At 41.4% G+C, this 23317-nt stretch overlaps 1 protein-coding gene across 2 annotated transcripts in view; it reads left to right on the top strand.

Annotated features, from left to right (window-relative positions):
* The first annotated feature begins 10307 nt into the window (after nucleotides 1-10307).
* LOC144533072 (pleckstrin homology domain-containing family G member 1) overlaps nucleotides 10308-23317 on the top strand; it is a 47426-nt gene continuing 34416 nt past the window's right edge. The window contains exon 1 of one of the 2 annotated variants that reach the window (XM_078274186.1): nucleotides 10308-10548. Coding sequence is in view for 1 of the 2 variants with exons in the window: in XM_078274185.1 (XP_078130311.1) it covers nucleotides 19734-19743 (10 nt within the window). In the remaining variant the exon portion in view is untranslated. Of the gene's footprint in view, nucleotides 10549-19253; nucleotides 19744-23317 lie in introns of those variants that run through there. The other variant, XM_078274185.1, reaches the window with a different exon arrangement.

Consider the following 23317-nt stretch of genomic DNA (forward strand, 5'->3'; position numbering starts at 1 on the left):
CACACCTGGCCAGCCTCCAGCTCTTGACTTAACAGTAGCTCCTAGTTGTCATCTCCATTGCTGTGTTTAGCAGGTCTGTCAGCACTCTTCAAGTTCAGCCATGGAGTGAAACACTGGTTCTAATAAGGAAAATTCCTTAGAGACGGAGGGACAGGAGAATCTGTAAAAGTAAGACTTATGGACTGTGAATGTTTGTGTTTGAGTGTGTGCACGTTAGGATGCCAACAGGTCTGTGTGGTAAAGCTTTTTGAGACAAAATGAGCCAATATTGTGGAGAGATATTTATATAGCTATAAACTGTGTCATTGTGCGCTTGTCAATTTGTGTATTCCTAAAGAGACCAGAGGGGGTTCTTACCCTAACGGTAATATAGCCTGAACAGGCCGCAAACATAAAAGTAATTCATTTCACTGAAAGAGAAAAGAGAGACCTTCCCCCTCCTTCCTCCGGCTTTCTTTTTCTCGCGTGTCCTCCCCCTCATTCAACTCTCCCACTCAGCAGCTGTTCCTCTCACTTTCTGCCCTCCTTCCACACGACCCTGCACCCATGCATGCTCCCCCAACATCCCCCACCGGCCCCAGTATAATGGCTTTGTTTCATTGCTGTGCAGCGTATGGCAGGGAAAACCCCCGTCTGGAGTGGGGCAGGGGTCTGACCCCTTCTGAATGCTTGGCTATAGCAGTGTGGGTGCCCAGATAAGCAGAGGATTAGAAGAGATGGTTAGACATTTGCTTTCTGAATGAGCGTCATGATGTTTTTATGCTATTAGTTTTGGCTCTCCCCACCCACACCCACTTCTAACACCTGTTTCAGATGTGAAACTGAATTGAAAACACATTTCTGCGCTGAGGTTGTATTAAAAGTGCAGGTTGATTTGTTTTACTGTGTCAAAAAGTGTTTGAATGTTAAGTTTGTGTTTTTTACACCTGTTCTTTACCCAGAACAATTTGTTCCTGTGTTAATGAGAAAAAAATCTCATAAGCTGTTCTGTAAATATCAGCTCCAGCCTATGTTTTTTTTTGGTTTGCTTGGCTAAGAAAAACATGTATCACATGTCTGCTCCAAGATTTGTCACGGTGCTGCCAAATGGACCGAAAAATCCCCAGTCAAAGACAGGAAACAAACACCATTTATTTGTGGTGTTGACAAACGGCCGTTTCCTGTACAGAGGAGAAAATATGTAGAGAGAGGAAAAATCAGGAGCAGCCTCTATTCTGCATTACCAGCTACATAGTACAGCACCCTCATGAAAGCACGAAGGATGTGTGTTTATCCTCAAACCACCAATCAGCATTAATATGGCCCGAAGGGAGTTAGGAAGAGCCCTGGTGTGTGTTTGTGTTAAAGTGTGTTTACTGAGGAAATGTTATATACACTGCTGTATGGATTATTGTCTCCTCAGATACTTCATTGCTCATTTGTTGTTGATTTAACTTCAGCTTATACAGCAGTCATTTTAAGATATTTCCTGCATAAACCATTGCTGAGATTGTATTTGCTTATTCTGCAAATTTATTTTGAAGGGTTTTGTGTCTTTTTCTGACATTGTCGCTCTATTCCACTTTTTAGACTAACTTTTATCTCAACAATTTTAGAAATAGGCCTATAAGTAAAGTCAAATTTGCTTGCAGTTTAATAACTTGTAGAGGATGTAAACTGTACCTAAACTTGCAGGCTTTTATTACATGTTACTGTGTACCTGGAACTAATTTACGGATATCTATGGTGGTATGGTTGAGTTAGTGGTTTGAGAATGAAACCCATAGTGGTTTCCTGTACCCCTAGTCTGCCCCACCACTGTACCCCTGAGGCCTTCTGGTGGAGAGTTGGGAAGATAATGATCTGATCTGTTTACCCCGCAGGGGCCATTTTGGGCAGCTCCCGTCCTCATAGGAAATAACAAACAGTAAATGGCTAAAAGTGACAGCAAAGTTTTTAGAATTACGCGAATTGAAGGTCATTGCATGTCTTGTGTGTGTTTTTATTAGGAGCTCAGTCGATCCTTCAAGATTTATGCAGCGAACAGACTTGTTGTTTTATGTGTATGTGACATGTGGTCTGATGTGCTGTGCTTGCTCTTCAGCTGTGAGCCGACAGCCTCTGGGCCATGGAGGTTATGAGCTGTCCAGTGGCTTTTTAAAGCCCCTAACTGGTTTCCTGTTGTATTAAAGCAAGACAAGAAACAGACAAGCTGTAATGAGCTGTCATCTCCAGCACTTAGCCAAATGTCTAACTGTGCCAATAGGACTAACATACGTCTGTGCAGGTTTGCAGGCGCGTGTGAATTAATGCATGTGTGGATATGCGTATGTGTGTGTGTGACTTGTGTTTGTTTGTAGGTTGGTGCTCCTATGTGTGTGTGTGTGTGTGTGTGTGTGTGTGTGTGTGTGTGTGTGTGTGTGTGTGTGTGTGTGTGTGTGTGTGTGTGTGTGAGTGTGTGTGTGGGGAGGGTGTGTGTGAGGGGGTGTGGGTGTGCAAGAATGTCAGGCTGTGTAACAGGTGGTATCAGCTTTTGGAGTTTGTCTCTCGGACTAAGAACAAAAGCAGTGGATATTTCTGAATGATGGCTTGTGTCTGACTGCTGCCTTAGTATTTGTGCAACAGGGCCAAACTGTATGTGTGTGTGTGTGTGTGTGTGTGTGTGTGTGTGTGTGTGTGTGTGTGTGTGTGTGTGTGTGTGTGTTCTTGTTTAACTTTATTCGTGGGGTCCAAAAACCGGGAGTCTAGTATACTTGTGGGGTCCCGACAGCTTTGTGGGGCCAAAATGCTGGACCCCACAAGTTTAAAGGGCTGTTTGAGGAATAAGACTTGGTTTTACGGGCTCCCTCCAAAAAGCTTTTAGTAGCTTATTTGGGGTTCCCCATTTCACGCGGCTTATATATGATTATTGTACCTTATGAGATTGTGTTTAATGATACATTGATGACGTGTGAAATAAACGTGGTTGGTTAAATGTTTTAGGATTAGAGTTAGAATTAGGTTATGGTTAGGGTGAGGGTAAGCGTTAAGGTTAGGCATTTAATTGTGATGGTTAAGGTTAGGGTAAAGGGGCTAGGGAATGCATTATGTCAATGATGGGTCCCCACAAAGATAGTGCCACGCACTATGTGTGTGTGTGTGTGTGTGTATGTGTGTGTGTGTTTGTGTGTGTGTGTGTGTGTGTGTGTGTGTGTGTGTGTGTGTGTGTGTGTGTGTGTGTGTGTGTGTGTGGTCAGCTATATGGACTGGCCATTGTGCCCTTGGCCCTCAGCAGATGTGGTCTGAACAATGAGCTGGGTAAATAAAAGGAAGTGATGTATAAATAGCCTCTTACATCTGCATGAGTGGAGTGCTTGTGCTGTGTGTGTGATCCTGTTTGATGTGAATGAATTGTACTTTAAGAAGTTGCACTGTATTGAGCAGTCCACAGGTGCAATTTGGTAAATTATCAGACAGTTGTAAAGTCCCAGCACTGCAAATTTTTTTTTATATGGCTTTGTTTTTGTAACTGGCGTCTCTTAAATTTACAAAGATATTTTTCTTTTGTTGTGAGTTAATCTCAGTTGAGAATATCAGATGATCCAAAGCTGTACTTTCAGAATTTTTCATCTGTATCCGTCAGCAATGCAATGTAAAAAAACTTTACAGTGCTTCATAAGCCTCACGACAGGTCTTTATGAGCAGTGAAGCTCAGCTAGAAATTTGTCTCTAAATCACATCCTCGTGATAAGTGCGCATGGGAACAATGCTTAAAATAAAGAATCCTCCTCCCTCTTCATCCAGCTTTCTCCTTGGCTCTCGTGTATCCAGGCCACATATAGACCCTGGCCATACATTCTCACCAGCGTCATCTCATACATGTTCATACAACCTTTGTTTTCTTGCTTAGTCAGTGTTGACTTTTCCTGGTTTTAAAGGCTGCATTACAGTTAAGTGATGTAATTTTCTGACCTCACCAGACTGTTCTCGCCGTTCTATCATTTGCCTTTACCCACCTAGTCAATGTATCCACATTATGATGATTATTTATCACAAATCTCATTGTGTAAATATTTTGTGAAAGCACCAATAGTCAACCCTACAATATTGTCGCAATATCGATATCGAGGTGTTTGGTCAAAAATATCGTGATATTTGATTTTCTCCATATCGCCCAGCCCTAGACTTAATGACCAATTAATTAACTGTAACACAATTAGAAATAACCATCAGTTGAAACCCTATATCAAGAATAATCCATAATATATATAGACGGTTAATTGATAAACTTTATAGTTTTAAATACAGTGTATTAAGCTGTGTTTAAGTTGTAAACTATTGTAAGTAATGTAAGTATTGTAAGTTGTAATCTATTTTAATTGAGTCATTTTAATATCAAATATTGCAGACTTGATGTGATGGTTTTCATTTCAAGCCATTTCTTTCTCTCTCTCTCTCTCTCTCTCTCTCTCTCTCTCTCTCTCTCTCTCTCTCTCGCTCTCTGTCATATCTTAGATCTGGAGTTCTGTTACAGCTGTGTGTGTGTGTGTGTGTGTGTGTGTGTGTGTGTGTGTGTGTGTGTGTGTGTGTGTGTGTGTGTGTGTGTGTGTGTGTGTGTGTGTGTGTGTGTTGGGGGGCCGGGCTCGGGGCGGCTGGGTGTTGACTAAAGTCACTGATGGCCTATATCAGCAGCACACTTCAGCTGAAACATAATACAGGTGGCGAACACTGCAGCAAACCTAAAGACAGATAGCAACAGAAAGAGTTGGAGGTAGATAAAGAGAGGTAGAGTTACAGTGGAATGCAAAAGATGTCAATATCTCAGGCTTTATTTATAATTGTTAGACTTGGACCTGTGTGACTTTTCATGTGTTGAGTAATTATGCAGATCAGCTTCAGCTTTAGATCCAGCACAATTTCAAAAGCACATAGAGAACAGTTGTTTGTATCAGTTTCAGCAGCTGATTTTGACCTGTCGCAAATAAATTGATAAAAACATTTTTTGGTACTTTGCAAATATTTGGACCGCTTCTGCACTTGTGCAATAAAACTGCATCAAATGTTGCTGTGTGCACTCGTTACCATTTAAATGCAGAAAACTCCAAATATAGGAATGTAGTTCTCCAAAAGTTTCCAAATGACCACAGCTATAATACTCTATTATCTCTAATTCATCTCATTTCATTTTCAGCAATTTGGGTCAGATACTGTGGATGCATACTATCTGCTTTGTTTTCTCCAGGGTGTAAAAAGTGCTGTCTGGGTGTTGAAGTGTTTATGGGGCCCATCTTCCTCTTGGTCCCATCTGGGTCGAGTTAAGACCTGTCACTAACATCTGTATTTTCTGTAAACACAGGGAACTTTTTCCAGTTCCAATTCCCTTTAACAACTTTATTTAGATGGACTGTAGACATATTTCTAGTCTTGGTGTCCAGCTGTTATTACAGTGACGTGTGACCTCATACTTTCTCTGTCAGCTGGAACACAGTTTGGACTCCTGTTTGTACAGTAGCTTGTAGTTGAGAGGCTGCAGATTCTTAAAAAAAACACTGGCCATGGATCATGTTGCTAAGCAACTATTTAAAACCTGTTAATACCTAAAATGAATATACCTCAACAGTTTCTCTTCATGTGTAAGCCAGACTTCATCTGTGAAACATCCACTTTAATGAATATGGATGGATGGTTATGCCTGGGCTCAAACGTGTGTTATCAATTGTCATCTTTCAACACAAATTTCCTTGTAATTTTGATTCATTAATGAGATGTATTCATAACAAACTTCAAAGAGTGCCAGTGAAAAGCAGGGCAACATTTGCTTTTAGGTTATACTGGGTACGGCACATCTAATGCATGCACCTACATTGTAACTGTATGGAAACTTTCAGAGAAATCATTACTTTTGAAGTTTGTAATGGGCCTAATCTCCCCCTGTCTTTAGCCAGATTTATGATGCGTCTTTACTTTGTGCCTAGTTTTAAGTCTATGTTTTTGTGTGCAAATTCCCTGAAGGAAGAAATGTGAGGCTGCTGTGTAAAGCTTTAATTTATTTATATTTGAAGTTCACCAAATGGAGTTTTTCCTCTCAGAGGGATTTATATGATCAGTGTGGATTTTCTGCCTGTTTTGAATGGCTCAATGAAGATAGGCAAAGCCACAGTTTAGGGCTTACTCCTAATTTTGAGCTTACTGGTTACAAAACCCACTGTTTACTTTATTATGGTGGGGCGAGAGAGTCAGAAAGAGAAAGAGACACAAATGGAGGAAAGTGAAACTATGGAGAAAAAGTTAGACAAATGAAAAGAAGGGATTGGAAAAGGGCAAAATAGGGGAAGCATTACAAGGAGACAGACGGCTGACGATCGGAGTAGGGTGGGGGCGTGGGGGGGAGGATACTGTTTGGGAGAAGAGCGATTTTCTTTTGGTACTGTAAATAATAGCCCCTGCTTGAGTTGGACGGCTTTCACAGCTCCTTTTGTGTGCAGTGACATCTTAGGTTCCCTAAAGAGAGGAGAGGGCCCGAGAGGGCTCGGCTTCCAGGGTTTTCACTGGCATGGGAAAGGCAGAGCATTAGCCCAATATGAATATGAGAGAAAATAAAGCCTCCACAGGTCAAAGGGAACCTGCCAACACGCACTCCTGGCTCTTTATCCCAGTCAAACCCACATAAGCAGACATGCAGGCATTTACACACACACACACACACACACACACACACACACACACACACACACACACACACACACACACACACACACACACACACACACCAGCACTCCCCCCCCCTGCTTTATCTTAGTCTGAGTAATAATATGTTTTGGCTCCTACTTCTGACAACAGCAGCCCAGTGGTTGAGTTGTGGCCTCCTCTCTGTTTCTAACTATAATGTAAAGCTTTTAATCTTAATGCCAAACACATGCACTTACTAAGATGCCCCATTCATATTTATAGCAGCGGAGGTAGTATCAGTTACACTTTTAAAACCACACCAAGAAATATTATTTTAATCTAAGTGTGTTTGTATTTCAGAGCTGCGAGTGATGACCTATTCAATAAATCACTTTAATGCTGATGTCAAGGCTTCTCTACACTGCAACACTATCAAAAGTCAGTGCCTCCCACCTTCAATATACTGAATCTAGTCCGTGTTTTAAGATTGCAGTTATTGTTACATTTCTTTTTCCCCTGCTAGATGTTTGGCACAAATAATGCTTGGGGCCTCCGGTGTTGGGCAGTGAGGCATTACTTACTAACATATTACAGTAATGTGATTACTTTTCTCAGGAACAAGAAATATAAGGGATTACAATTTTAAATGTAAGTAATAACATTATAGTTATTGATCTGAGTAACGCTTTTGTTACTTTGACAATTTGGGGTTCAACTTGTTTGCTTTCTTTTCAGGAGTTTGATGGAGGGTTTATCTACATTTCTTCAAATGTGTCCCTGTGTCAATTGTTCAGTTGTTCTTAGTATATGAGAAATCTGTCAAAAAAAAGACTTAAAGGTTATTTATTATTAAAATGTCCCCATTTCCTCTGTAAAACATTAAATATTTGAACATATCTTGAATTCAGGGGTGGTTACATACATTTACCCAAATGTGATTTGAGGTGACTCCTACCCAACACATTACACCTCATCTGATCGTTAGCTAGGTGGTAGTATCTAGCAAAGCAATATCACGGTTTGACATGTGTTTTTTGGAAGAGTGTGGTTGAGATCTAATGTGTTCATTTCTCCCTCTTCCTTCTGATCTAACAATGCAGGTGAGGCAGGTAAAGGTGGAGGAAAACTCTTCTACAGCTAGGTATCTCACTACAGCGCTGAAACTAAACAAAATAATTTGATTTAAACGTGTTGGTATGGAGGCTTTGGAGTTACTTAAAGGCAGAGTAATGAAAAAAAAAGTAATAAGTAATGTCACCAATGAATCCTTTGCTGTTCAGTAATTATTAATAAAGTACTTTTTCAGTGATATATAATAAGTGATTGATTAGCGGTATGAGTAGAACCCTAATGACATCAGAGAAACAAAGATCACTTGAAGAGAATATACAAACAAGAAATAAGTCGCGCTTATAAGAATTTCCGGGTGCTGTCAATTCGATGCTTGGGTGGAGGAGATAAAAGCGGAATGTTTGGTAACGCTGTAATGACAAAGCCATCACATGAGTATGATTCACCTGCCTGATGATGTCACATCCTGTTTCATTCCTTCATCAGTAAACAAGAAGCTAAAGACGGGCAGGAAATGGTGGTGGGGAACGAAGGGGGGGGGGGGGGCTTTCTTTCTTTGGGTTAGTTGGGGAGCTCCTGAGCTGCTATCTAATATCATATTTCCACTTTTATTCGGTTTTCCTGTTGGAGAAAACACACCGTCCAGTCGCTTCAGACAAAAATATGTTGAATATGTTTCCTTTTTCTATTACATACAGCTATTTCATTCTAAATGTCAGACTTTTGTGGAGAGGCAAGTCCCGTTTATTTGGATTAGGATATGACCCGTTTCCTCCTAACGATCACACAGTTGAATGTAGCGTATGACATCAGTGCAGGCTGGATTTTGTAAGACTGCAACTAACAAAATCATTAACGATCAATCAATTTGCAATTTTTTTCCCAATTAGTTGATTCATAATTTGGTCAGAAAATAATGAAAATGGCTCCCAAGAGTCATTACAACTTACAAAATGCAACTAGACTTTTGAAATATTATTTTGAATGCCAGAGCAGATCTTTCTAAGAAAAATGGGAAACTAACTGAAGTGTCAAACTGGCTTTAAATTTGCCTCAAATAGCGTTCATATATCCAGAGCTCTGCAAAATGCGGTTCATCTATCGTTTATAGCCTTACTGTGTATACATAGATTACTCAGTCACAGAATAAACAAGACATTAAGGAATACCTCAGCCATAACGTGTTGTCATAACCGTATTGCATCAGCTTTAGATATTTCAAACAATCACAGGAAACCGTTAAAGTCTAATTTTCTGTGTTTGACATGCTACCTGACACTTGGTGTAAACCCCACTGGTCTTGTCCTTGAAGCATAATTAAAGCATTGATAAGGACCAGTTGGCAGCAGGCTATCAGCTTGTTTTTCCTTAGACACTGTGCTATCGTCCGTCATTGTCATTGAGTGCAAGGTGTGGTGTATGGTTACAAAGGCTTGGCACTGTGTTTGTGGGTTTATCCAGGTTAGGATAATAGCAGCATGTCGCTGACCCACATCATCCCTGTTTGTATGGTCACTGGTCACTGCTACAGTAAGTCAGAGACAGTGGGGTTAAAAAAGTTCCTCAAGTTAAATTATGTATGCTAAAAGTCACTATTTATGTATGTTTTTAAGATGATTTAGGTCATTTATTTTTAGAGTTAAGTGTATCTTAGTTGGTTTCTTATCAAAGGTCAATGTTTGGCACCGCCTGTGATCCAAAGCCACCACGTGCAGTTTTGTTTTCCCTGGAAAAACGTAAGGCAGGTGAAAACGTGGAAGTGAGGAAGTGAGAAAGTTTGTGTGCTGACGGAGCCAGGAGCTACTTTATCAATCCCAGGAAGCCTTGCTACCAGGAGGCAGGAACAACAGCCACTGGCTCAGAGAAAGGGGACTTTCCTCCGTCCTGCTCTGTTAGGATGCAGAACAATGCCAAAATTACTCACATACACAATGACTACTGACTTGGATATTTTCTGTGTGTGCTCATACATACCAGCTCACAGCAGGTTGCACTTTGAGCTCTGAGCCCTGTGATCTCTGCTCGCTGGCTGTCTTTATTGGTAGTCTAACCCTTTACCCTTACCCAACCTTTTTTATTCAAGAAGCTCTGATATTGAAAGTGACACTGGGGAGTCAAGTACAAGAAAGTGGCTGAAAAAGTAGCTCTAAACTAATGCTGCATGTAATGTGACCCACATGTAGTGTTTTTGGGGTTAGACGAGACGGCTCGTCCTTGCGCTGCCCTCTTTTTCTTTCCTATTCTGCATCAGCTTTCTGTCTCAGCCACCCACACCCCCTCTCCTGTTTATCACTATTATCTCACATTAATTCTTGATCGTTGTCTCTCCTCTCCCTTTTCACAATTTTAGGGACCGCTCGCTCTCGCTTCGATTTCTGTCACTTGTGTCGCCTGCAATGCTGGCCACTCTCCAGTTCTTGTGGCGATCCCACACCGCAAAGTGAGAGAGGAGAGAGAGCGAGGGTCCAGTTGGAAAGAGGGAGAGAGACTAGTCTCGCAGCAGTAATTGGTCAGGAAGTGGGCTGCTTGGATGTGCAAGCTCTTCTCTCCCTCTCTCTCCCCCCCTCCCCTCCCAGTGGGCAGTTAGTTCAGTTTTCCTTGCATCTGTTCCCCTCTCTCTCTGCCTCTTTCCTCTCAGTGTCTCTCTTTCTCTCCAAACTGACCTCATAGAGGGGTGGACCACGGACCGGGCCGCCTTTACACGAGCCCTACCTACCTTTCTAAAGCCAGTCTGCGTTTCTAAGACTGTATGTGTGGTGTGAAACTTTTCGAACATGGATCTAACCTGTGACAGGATACTGGGATATCAGCAGCTGAGGAAAGGCTAATCGTGGGAATGGTCTCTCTGAGGTGAGTTGTCATTGTCTTTGTGTGGTGCAGCAAACTGCCATGACAGAGTGTGGCCTCAGTGTTTTTGTTTAATTTACTGTAAATGGTTCTCTCACAACATGCTCAGAGTTGCAGAGTTTTTTCTTTTCTCAACAGCCCAGATCTTTATTTAATCATAATTGTAGAGGTCGACTCCAAAGTCTCAATTTGGCATGACTCTATTGGCACCTTTGCCCGCTTGTCTGATTAGGAGCCGTGTCAGACTGCAGCACTTAAACTACCTGTCTGGGTTTAAGCTTGGGAGTCAGTGGTGGGCATAACAATGATGATGCTTTTTACCTTTGTGTATCTGAGAGGATGATCAATATGGCTTTTGTAAGTGTGTTTGTTATGTCGTGCCTGGTACACTGGTAACCTAATTAAACAATGTTTGCTGTGCAGTTTTAACATATTTTTGGATTAGAAAAACAAAGTTTAAAAAAAAGAGTAGCTTAAGTCTCAGAAATATCATAGCTTTAACAGATGTGCCCTATCTTCACAGGGAAAGTTTGATAATGAACATTGGATACAACAGAAATCACATTAGTCAGTTTTTACCTGACACAGTTATTTTATAGTGTAATTGCAGTACAATATTTGTGGCACTCTTACCCAAGTTTGTGTGTGTGTGTGTGTGTGTGTGTGTGTGTGTGTGTGTGTGTGTGTTCTCCTTTGTGGTGTGTCCTCATTCTGGGAGCTCTAACTGGAGCACCCAGCTTCTGAGGGACACAGATTCTACAGACCAAATGGGATGAACTCATTTATTGTCGTGTGTGACTCATGCAATAAATCTTAATGATTAAGATTTATGGTTTTTAGATGATGGTTGGTCATCTTTTTTACTGTGGCCCTGGTTTCTGGTACTGTATGCTGTTTGTACTGTATGTTAGATAAGACTTTACATATTTTTAGTCTAAGGTATTACTTGCGTGCCACAAATCAGATAGTTGCATTTGGATAATGTTCCAGTATTTCTAATCATAAAACTGGTTCAGATATTCTTGATGATAACCTGATGATATAGTCTTCATAAAATCAGGGATAAACATCCTCTATATACTAACTGTTGTTATACATGACTTTTGTTGTCTTTAGTTCCTTAAAAAACATAAAAAATAAAACAAATATAAGATCCATATGCAGCAGATCAGAAATATGTGTGGATATACAGTTTATTTCAAATATACCCCTAAATCAAGTTTATGTTTTTCTATTCGTTTGCTCTTAAAAAGACCATAAGTGTGCATATTAAACACATTCCTACTCCCTCAAGAAACATATTATTTTGTATTCTCATATAAATTGTAAATATAGTATAAGTATATATATACAGTAGTAGCTTAGTGTATGTCACGTGTTTCCCTAATGGGACAAAAGTCCCTATGTCTGCGCTCTGCTGGTCTCCTTTCCTGGAGCGGGACCCTCGTCCTGCATTTTAATCTGAGGCCAAACACAGCTTCCTCCGTACATCCGCCACACATGCTCACATACTCACTCAACACACACTAACACACACGCAAACACACACACACACACACACACACACACACACACACACACACACACACACACACACACACACATACATGACTAAAGAAACGAAGCACAATAATTTCTTTTCAGTCTCACTCAACTCAAATCTACTATATGCTGCACAAAGTCAATAAAAAGAAAGAAAAGGAACAGTAAACATTAACAATGTATTGTCTGTGTTGATGTGTAAAGAAATATCTATCCCCCCAGCCAAATAATATTCACTTCTAGGAAATGAAAGTTATAGTTTCTGTAAACCACCTGTTTTTCTCCTCCTCCTCCCGGTGATTTACTTTTTGTCGTTTATCTGCATCTGTTAATGTGAATAACAACTCGCTGCATAGTTGAATACTGACATTATTTCCCATCGTAAATTCTTTTCCTGGGTTCTGCTATGGTTGTGGTGCCACCCTGCTCTATCATTAGCTGCGGCTGTTGACCTTGTTGTTGTTGACGTAGCAGCTGTAGTTATTTCTGTGTCGCTGTGTTGTTTAGTCTGCTGGAGTGGTGAATACGCTCCTTGTTTTCCTTGACGGTGATATGGTCAAATTTTGAGGGATTCCTACTCTTATATAAACTCAATCTGGTGCCTCAGTCGAATTTCTGGCTGGCAATAGTCAGAAATTCCTGGACTTGTCCTGGCACTGGCAGCAGACTGCTGTGGCCCGAGGGAATATCGGCCGTGAATCTGGAAACCTCATAAATCTGGGAAAGGGAAAATCAATACAGGATATTGCTGAGTTAATCAGGATTGTAGATTTTACCAACCCGTTCTCACTCCCATCTCGTCAAATACTGACGCTTGGTCAGTGGCTCTCAGCGTTGGATACTGACGCAAAAATCACCCTTTAGCAGCAGCTCGACCACAGCGCTGTAAGATGACGTAGTATTAAGAGCGACAATGGTAGTGTGTAGTATAAAAGACCTAAAATTTGCATAATGAGGTTGGTTTGGGTGGTGGATAGGTCAAACAATACAGGACTTTCACCCAAGAGACCAGGGTTTGTGTCCTGTTCTTGTCCCGCGTGTCACTGAAACGTACATTTTGCAACCCCACCCACGATCTTTTCCTAAACCTAACTGTCCCGTTCTCTTGCCGCATGTCAATTAAACGTGCATCCTGACCCAGAGTGCCAAAAAGTGTTGCCAATAGTCCCGACCCAGAGCGCCAAAAAGTGATGCCAATAGTCCCGACCATGCACGTCTAAATATGACGCTAAATTAGACTTTTTGCATCAACAACATACGCCAAAGGCACCTGACCAAGCGTTGCTTTTTGACGCGATGGGAGTGAGAATGTCCATCCATCTTCATCCGCTGAGAATGTGTTGAATTTAAATTAGGGCTGTCAAACGATTAATTTTTTTTAATCGCAATTAATCGCTGAAGTTCTATAGTTAATCGCGATTAATCGCATATTTTATCACATGATTAAAATTCTATTATTTTGGATTTCAGAAAAGTTTTTAAGTACATATTAACAATCGAAAGCAATTCTTACCAGTGTATCTTGATTGGGAATCAAATGAATGCAAAGAAAGTTACTTTATGAACTTGATTTTAAGATTTGTAATTATTTATTTACTGTAAACAAAAGAAAAATGTGTGAATCTGTCATTATTGCACAATTCCTCCAAGTACCTAACTAAAAAACAAAAAAATCCCTATCCTTACTAGAGTCAATATAGTGTTTAGTAACTCCTAAATAATGTTGATTACTCACTGACGTCCAGTGATCACCGGTTAATGAGCAGCTCATTTCTGCACAAGTCTGTGTTAACACAGCCCATCTCCACTCTTACCCGGCGACAGAGAAACAGGCTGGATAGTCTATTGTCTACACTATTGTTTCCACAACAACAAAAACACAGCAGTCTCTGAACTCGTTGGGAGTTTCGTTGAAGTTGGATGTAGTCCAGTTTGTTGTCTAATGAGCGGACACTTGCAAGCAGGATTGATGGAACAGGTGGCCGGCTAGCGTTAGCTTTCCACCTAGCTAGGTTATACTCCAGGCCTCGTTCGCATTTCACCGCTGAGGATGTCCCCCTGTGATCGCCCGCTCCGACCGCTGCCCGCTACGGCCACTGCAGCTGCCCGCTGGTCAAATTAACCTGTAAGGCCACAGCAACCTCTTATTTCCGAACATTCATCTCTCCCCCGCCCCCCGAGGGCCGGTGGTCTAGCATCACGTTAACTGCACTACTATGCTTAGCTCCGTAGGTGGTAGCTCAAGCTTGATGTGCTTCGGTGATATTTTAATTCGGCTTTACACAATGTGCATATGGCTTTTGACTTGTCTACGAGCCGTTCGGGAGTTTTGGAAAATAAAAAGCGCCATTCAGGATTTCATTGCTGCTGTCTTTCTCCATCATGCCTGCACCAGCTCGATGTGTTAGGAGGAAGTGGCAGCTTGATGATAAGTAACAGTGCTGCAAAGGGTCAAAATAGTAGCCTGTTAGGCACGACGCAAAGCAGAGTGAAGTGTAAAATAAATTAATAAATGCCGGCATGCGAAAAATGCGATTTAAAAAAATTAATCGCATTGCGTCGGCCCTTAATCGCATCGCGATTAACGCGTTAATGCTGACAGCCCTAATTTAAATACGGTAGAAGTAATTAGCCGTGGCACAGAGAATGTTAAAAGTTTCTCACTGGTTGTTGTTGTTGGCCAGAAATCTGCTCATGATTTATGGACTCTAATAATCTAATAAGACAAATGTGCTGTACCTCATTACTAACTGGACAACAAACGGCCACTTTCTAACATCAGCCGGAAGTGAAATCTGATGTCGATATGTCACTAAAAAGAGGGAAATAAACCTCTTGAACCTCCCTGACCTGTCGTGAATACAAACTCACGCTGTGTGGCCAACATTTTTTCAAATTCACAGAACTAATTTTAAATACTTGAGAGATATCACCATTTACCAAGATGTCAAATGTTAGGGTGAATATTAAGCAAATGTGTATTAAATAATAGCCTGGATGCTCTTTTTTTACAGCAGCCATTTTGACTTTTAGCACAGATGTTACAAATATTCTTAAATACACCTTAGTCTATTTAAGTGTTCCAGTGAGCCATGACAGTGAGTCCCCATGGCAGACATGAGGGTGGTATCAATCTTCTTATGAAACACTCTGCCAGAAAGCGAATAAGCATATTTCCCAAAATGTTTGGGAATGTTGCGTCATTTGCTACTGATTAGTTGGGGTGAAACAAAGCAAAATATACTTCCATAACATTAACCATGTGATTTTTACTGTAACCATGACATAGAAGGTCCCCTAAACCATAATGAAGTAATCACTTCAAACCAAACCTTTAAGAAGTGCTTATTTCAACCCAAGACACAATCTCTCCCTAAATCTGAAAAAGTCGTAAACTAAACCTTAACCATAGTGTTGTCACATCATAAAACTGATTTATTTTTCAACAGTGATTATTAATGATTTGGGAGGAAACAAATGATGACAAATGATGTTGTGCTGCCGATAGGGGCGTCAGATCACAACACACTGTGTGATTTTGCCGTTTAATTTGGAGGACTTGCAGAATATGTCAGACTTTCAGACAGTGATGAATGAATTTTCAAACCTTAAAGTTAATTAATGGGGAAAATGGAGAAAAAAAAACCTGTGTGTTAAGGGGTAAATGAAGAGCTCAGGCGGCAAGAACAAAGAGTCTGTAGATGATCCATCTCACCAGTGACAAAGACAGACAGGGTCACAGAGGGAGGGGGGAAACTGTATATGAATGACTCCTCCACCCACAAACGCCTGTCATTAGTCACAGTCTCTCTGAGTCTGAATCTATTCCCCCAGTTTAGTCCACCTATGCACTGTATGCGTTACCACAGAAACAGACTACACTTTAAATTGTGGACAGCTGAGAAAATGAAGAAGCTGTCAGGCTGTCTGAGCAAGAGAGTCAACCTTAAATACACACACACACACACACACACACACACACACACACACACACACACACTGCCCACTGCAATAACAATCATCAAAAAAGTTCTCCGTCTGCCCTCGTCCCTCCAGGACATGCTTAACTGAATGGGGACAGTTTTTATTTTTGATTACACACACACACATACACACACACACTCTAAAACATTTTCAAAAGGCTGTGGTCTTTTAAGTTTGAGTTTACAATGCTGTTGATTGTGTGTGTGTGTACCAGTAAAAGTTGAATAGAGTGAGTATGAACCCTGTGACTTGTTTCACTGTTTGCAGTGTTTTGAGGAATGGAGTGGTTTATTGACAATAAGTATTTTCTTCCCTCTCTCCCGCCCTCTCTCTCTCTCTCTCTCTCTCTCTCTCTCTCTCTCTCTCTCTCTCTCTCTCTCTCTGTCTTTCCACATGCCACTCTGTCTTGGAGATAAATGCCTTGCTGTCGTCATAGTGACCACCACGGCGCTATGGCTCCCAATCATCTTGGCAACAACACAACTCTAAAACCATCAATTCTGACTCTGGGTGCATGGAGGAAGTTTGAGAGAGTGTTTGTATGCATGTAGCTTGTTGTCAGCCTTGAAAAGAAGGGAAATCTGTTGGGAAATCTGCCCTCTGAGTGGATAGGCACTCTAAAGAGACATCGGAGCCAAGCCTATAATAATTGACTTGACTGCAAGTAGTGCAGAAACTATTAGTTGATTTAAATAAAAAAAATGTTTTTAAATTAATCATTTAATGGACTACCCCAGCAATTTAGCAATGCACCTACATAGTCTGGGAACTTGCCAGGGACAGATTTTTTTTAAAAAACAGAGTCGGTAAAATTGATGCAGTGGAGGCAGAGATATCCTAAAAACATTGGATCCTACATTTCCCATAATGACACTTTGTGGTGTCTTTCGCTAATTGTTAATTTTACATTTCTTGATACAATGTGTTATCTAGTAAGCTTTAGAGGTGCTGGTGTGCAGATGTTTTTACCACTGGAAGAGCCAGGCTGTTTCCCGTTTCTAGTCTTTATGCTAAGATAGGCTAACCACCTCCTGGCTTTAGCCTCATATTATCAATCTTCTCATCTAACTCTTTGCAAAAAAGTGAATAGGCTTATTTCACAAAATGTTGATAAATGACAATCCTCAGATGATATAAATAATGAAAATTATCAGTAGTGAACCAAACGCTGCTGCAATCTTTGTTTCTTCAAGGGAAAGATGCTTAAGACTTCTTTTGCTGGATCAAATCTGCAGCCAGAACATAAAGTAGAGCTAATCTTTCATCCTCTTCTTACTGTGTCTACACGTGTTGCAGCATATACTGATTGTCATATCCAGTAAAAGAGGAACAATATTGTATCTCTCTGGTCGATCTCCTGCAGTGAGGCAGTCCGAGCATACAAGGGGCATCAGATAAGCCGGACTGCTGCTGTAGGTTGCTGTCATCAACAGGTCGTGCATGGCTGAACCGAGTTGTGTGTGTGTGTGTGTGTGTGTGTGTCAGTATATAGATTGGGAATGGAGGTTTAGGGGCTTCGTGGGTCAACGGAGCCTTAGACCATTAGAGAGAGGGGTCGTGCTTCTTGGGCTCTGGTCCTTATGTGTGTGTATGTGTGAGGATAGTCCAGGGGGTCTCTATTATTGTATTGGTGAGGAGAAGGGGGTGGTGTTAGCAGGACCCCATGCTGCTGGGACCAGTCCCTGTCTTTTAAAAGAGGGACGACAAATAGTCGACACATTTGCTTTAGTGCTTGAGACTGAGGGCCTATTGTCTCATGTGTGTCTTCCTTATGGGACCCATGAGCGGTCCTGAACTATAACTGCTTTCTCAAATTATACACCTTTTTAGAGCAGAAGTTCCCAACCTGGGGAATCGTGACACCTATGCGGGGTCACAAGATGAATCTGAGGGGTCCTAAGATAAGAACAAAAAGGACTCATTTCTGCTAGACAAATTTTCCTTTCATCTTTTTTCTTCTTGTATATTATTGGATAATTTTAGTTCCTCAGGCCTTTAAAAATAATTCAATTAAAACAAGGAAAACAGAATACATAGGCCTTGGTATTAAACCTTTATTGTTATTGAGTACCAACCAAAAATGCATACTCCGTAGAATTTAGCAAACTGTCAAGTGTCGAAAGTTGGCATTGAAACATGGTCAGATTCTTATTTTGAGTCTTTGCTCAAATATTTATAGTTATAGTATAGTATAGTTATAAATCATAAGTAAAGTGCTCTCTTTTATTAAGGTAAAGTTATTGTTCAGCTCCTTTTGTTAAGGCAACGTTAAAGGGATTTAGTATTGCACTTCCATAAAGGTCGGGGGCTTAAAAGAGACACATTGAAATTTAAGGAATGGTCACAATCGAAGCAGCAGAGATAGACATATCCTGACTTTAACTACGTAGTATTAGTACAACTCCAAAAAATAACCTATAATTACAACAATACAACTCAGTAGTGTCTTTTATTAAAATGCCTCACACGTCCATTTTGTACTGCTCAGTTATTTTTTCAAATGTTGGAAAGCTCCCCCAAAGCCAGAGAAAGCATTATACGACTGTTGACTGTGATGAATTTGTAAAAACTGTGTAGTGTGCCTTTAAACACAGACGCGCTGAAAAACTTTGTAGAAAAACAGTTTATTCCTCAAAGGGAACTACTATGTTAGTATAATTAATCCATTTCAACTGATGTTCATGTAGGTACGTCTTGAATCCCACTTTTGACATTTTGTGCGCTCTTTCTGTCCAGCCTTTCTCTGATGTGGGACACAATGAGCGGTGCAGTGTCTCGCAGTGGACGAGGAGCTTTTGTTTGAGCTGGCTCCCGGCCCTATTGATCAGCCGTAACACCCTCCGCCCCTCTCTCTCTCCTCCTTGTAAAGTATGTATACGTGTGTGATCTCTGGAGCTGTGCAGTTCAGCTGCCTGCTGAGCATGCAGCAGACGCACACACACAAAAGGTGTCGCCAGACCTACAAGCGCTTACAGACCGAGCTTAAAAGTTTTGATTTTGGAACGAGAGAAGAAGAGGCTGAAATGAAATGGGGTGGGGGTGGGGGGGGGTAAAAGAAGGGAAAGAAAGAGAGGAAAATGGAGAGGAGGAACTCCCAGCTCCTTGTAATTTGCTGTGGGAGAGAGGGAGGAGGAGTCTATGGGAGGGGAATACCCAGCAGGGAGGGAGCAGTAGAGAGCAGAGGCCATTCACTCTGACACACACACACACACACACACACACTCTCTCACACTCGCATGCAAACACACATATGAACACTTTTAGACACACACATGCAGGCAGTGGATGTGTTGCCATAGGAAAGAGGGAGGGAGAGAGATATTCAGACAGAGGAGATCCTTAGCAAACTGAAGTGAGAGAAAGAAAAGACATCAGCCAGAGGAGTGTATTTGAGTGTCTGTTTTGAGAAGAAAACCTGAGAGTGCATGTTCCTGTGTATATTTTGAATGAGCGGACTGCACATTTGCTCCCAGGAGAAAGGATCCACAATGATTTTGGAAATCTAAGGGAATTTTTCCAGGCTTTTGCTGGGAATACTGTTTGGAATACTCTGGATATGTGACCTGCTCGGGGAAGTCTGTTTTCCTTTAAACCTGGGCCTCACTTTTTTCTTTTCATATACTCATTCACTCTAATTTCTGTTGAATTGGAGCCAAGCCACAATGCCTACCGGTAAGCAGCAGCTTTTTTTAATTCTTCAAATATGCTCAATGATGTTTCCCAGCATGTTTAAATTATAGACACTAACAAGTTTTTTTCCAGAGATGAAGTGGTTCTCTGATGTGGTGGGACTAGGTTTTGCTGTCAAAGGTGTTGCATGTCTGCAAGCCTCATCAAATGGTATTAAACCATCTTCATGTAGAATACGATACACAATACATGTCTCTTTGGTGAAATGAGGAAGCTATTGATGATCAGAATAAGATATCATGTGTGGCAACACAAAAAAAAATATAGAAAGTGGATCTTTTCAAGTAGTCAAACTTCAGATAGCAACTTATAAATACAAGGTCCATTTACTAGCCATTGATGGTTTGGCTGTTTGTCTTAGTGGCTCTTTTGTGTGTGGTGTGTGTGTGATTTTTTTTCCTCAGCTGACAGCGCTGTGTGAAGTGCCTCTGCAGCGTCCGTTTCTCTGCAGTACTGTTGTATGAAAGTCTTCTGGTTGTTTTCTCACCCCTGGTGTTGAATGGAGCGTGTTTGCTATCTCGCAGACATCGCGGGTTAAAATCCTAATGATGCGGAGATGATGGTGCACACAGCTTTCTGTTGTCCTTTCACGATCCGAGTGGTTATACAATATACTTTGATGTTAGTTACAGATATAATTTTTAATGCAGTCACTGCAGAAAACTAAAAAAACTTTATGATGTGTTTCAGCTACATGTGGCACAAAGCATCCCATTTACTTCGTACATGGTCCCTGAATACATTTAAGAAAATAACTCTTTTTCACTTAAGGACAGCACATGTCAGTTTCCTCTTGCTGGGTGTAGGTTTGACCAAGTGTTGAGATGCCATTCTGCAGCCTGTGACCCAAATTAGAGCCTTAAGGGCAGCGGTTGGGGGTGGCTACAAATGGGTATAGGGGAGAGCAAGAGACAGAAAAGAGGAGGAGGAGGGGGGTATAATTACTGTTTAGAGCAAACTCTTTGGTTTAGAGGTGCTGGAGACAATGGACCCCTCCGTTCTTCTCCTCCCACCCTGCTATCCCAGTCCTCTGGGAGGACATCTGCCCCCCATCATGAGCACTCACGTGCTAGGAACCTCAGCCCAGTGAAGGCTGGATGGGTGGAGGGGAAAGCAGGGTGCAGAGTTGGGGGGGGGTAGATCCCTTCGGAGTAATCCATCTAATATAGAAAATAAATCAATAGTTTTCCAATCTCATGGTTCAGTGTCCACCCAAGTGTGTGTGTATCGCTATAGGAGCTGCAGGACTTCACAGAGTGTAACTGAAATGAATGCAGAAAGTCCAGTGGCGAGGTTTTTTCCCACTGGGCTGCAATCCAATCGGGTCAGAGAATGAGGCTAGTGTGTCACACTCTGAGGGAGGCCAAGGGTGTGTGCAGCCAGGGTCGCATGGGTATCCCGAGGGTGGGTGTGAGAGTGTGTGTCTGAAAATAGGGGGTTTAAGTTTGCAGGTGGACATTTTTTTCCCACAGAGTTTAAACACCGGTGCGGTCAGCTCAAACTACGCTTCACATTCTTCGCTGATGTCCACAGTGTCAATAACAAACAAAGAATCTCTACTAGACTCTTGGATTTAACTCTCATCTCATAAACACAACCTGAAGATAAGGGGGTGTTAATCTGCGTGTATACAGTGAAATGTGTGAATGCAACCGTGCAATGTTTATTTGTTTTAGTGGTTTTACTTTATCGTTAGAAAAAGCCATTTGTTGCTAATTAGCCTCCCAGCTGTGTGCGTGTTAGCTTAAACCATGTTTTGTGAGGCAATGAAAGTCAGAGGAGTCTATTAGGTCGCACCTCAAGTTTAAACTCCTGTCTTTACCAGCCATGACGTGTGTCCATGTTGAGATGTTTGAAATACTGTCTTGAGATCGTTGGAGCTTGTGCAGCTTGTTCTGCGCCAACGCAGTAAAGAAGGAATGCTTATTCTCTCTTCTTCTCTTTTTCCACCCATCTCCCAAAACATCTGCATTATAATATATGTCCTGGCCTGCGCAGCTCTTTGTTGGTCCAGTGATAAGTCGTTCAGTGGAAAACGCCTCCCGTCTCCAATCCTATCCTTTGCCTCTCTCCGATTCTCCCACCTCTGCCCTCTCTCTTCTTCTTCTTCTTCCCTTGGCTCCAGTCGTTTGGCTGTTGTGTTAAATCCTGAGTGACACTTTAAGGTCCTTAGCGTCAGTTGAGATCAGGCCTGCGTCTCTATCACAAACAGAGACGGACCTTTAAGTGGACGCGGCGGAAGATGTGAGGCCGTAACTAAACAGACAGTAGAGACTTAGGTGCTTCATTGTGCTGTTGTGTCACCGCTCAGACTGCAGGGAACAAAAACTCTAAGTAGTTTGCATTTGAAGATATTTTAAAAGTTGAAGATGGTAAGAGAATTTGGTAGATTAGTTTGAAATAGACAAAAACTCTTTAAGAATGAATTTACTACAAAAGGCAGAATTTAAAATGAGACCGAGCGAGTGGGATATAGAAAAGAGAAAAAGCAAGGGAGTGGGTGGTGTTTGACCTCAGACCTTTCTTCTCATCTTCCTACTTTCATTCCTTTGGGTCCTCTACTCTTCATTTCTCACTCTCTCACAGTCACATATGTCCTCTTCCCACCATGTTTTCCCATTACATTGTCTTTTTAAATCGTGTTAAGATGTTGCCAAAGTAAAGACAAAAGCTAATGGGCTATAACTCCATGAGTTGCTTTCACTTTCAACTTGTACTTGCATGAAAACAATCTATCCTTATGCTTGTCGTGCCATAAGACTGCATAAGCATTGAACTCAGCTGCCATCTGGTAGGCCTGTTGTAGCATAAACAAGAACACACACGGACAAACAAGGTTGATTAAAGGACCCATGAGCTGTACAAAGTGTGTGGTCAACTTACTCCTCTCTGGGACAAAAGCTTCAGTCTTTGTCCTCAAGTTCTGGTCATTTCCAGATAAATTAAACTGGGCACTTGTGTTGTTAGGGTTGGGTATCGTTTGGGTTTTTTCCAATACCGGTGCTAAAACGATACTTTTAAAACGGTGCCGGTGCCTGAACCGATACTTTTGAAAAGATTTTTTAATAATATGTATATAGTTAAAAAAGAAAAAAGGAGCACAAAACGACAGTCGGAGACATTTAAGAACAGCTTGTTTATTACTAAGGCCATATGGTCAAAATTAAATGATTTATTAAAAATGTAATAACAATAACTTATAACAATAACTTATTTCACCAGTAAATTGCTGGTAAACGACAAACACAACCACTAGATGATAAAAGGGTATTTTACAATAACTTTGAATGCACCACGAGGCTGGTGAGGCAAGTTTCAAGTGAACGCACCATCTGTGTTGTTTTTCCAACAACGGCAGCTGCCGACTATGTCTATGTGTTGGAATCCTCTACAGTGAAATACAGTCACACCGCGTTAGCTGTCAGCATTTTAACCATTCTGTTAATACATCCATGGTTTACTCAAGGGGGTAAGCTTCTCCTTACAACACGTACCTCCTAGGGATGGGCGATATGGCCTAAAATCCATATTGCGATATACATTGCAGCCTCTTGCG

This window comes from Sander vitreus, chromosome 18 (assembly GCF_031162955.1).
Source record: "Sander vitreus isolate 19-12246 chromosome 18, sanVit1, whole genome shotgun sequence".
In the NCBI taxonomy this organism is placed as follows: Eukaryota; Metazoa; Chordata; class Actinopteri; order Perciformes; family Percidae; genus Sander; species Sander vitreus.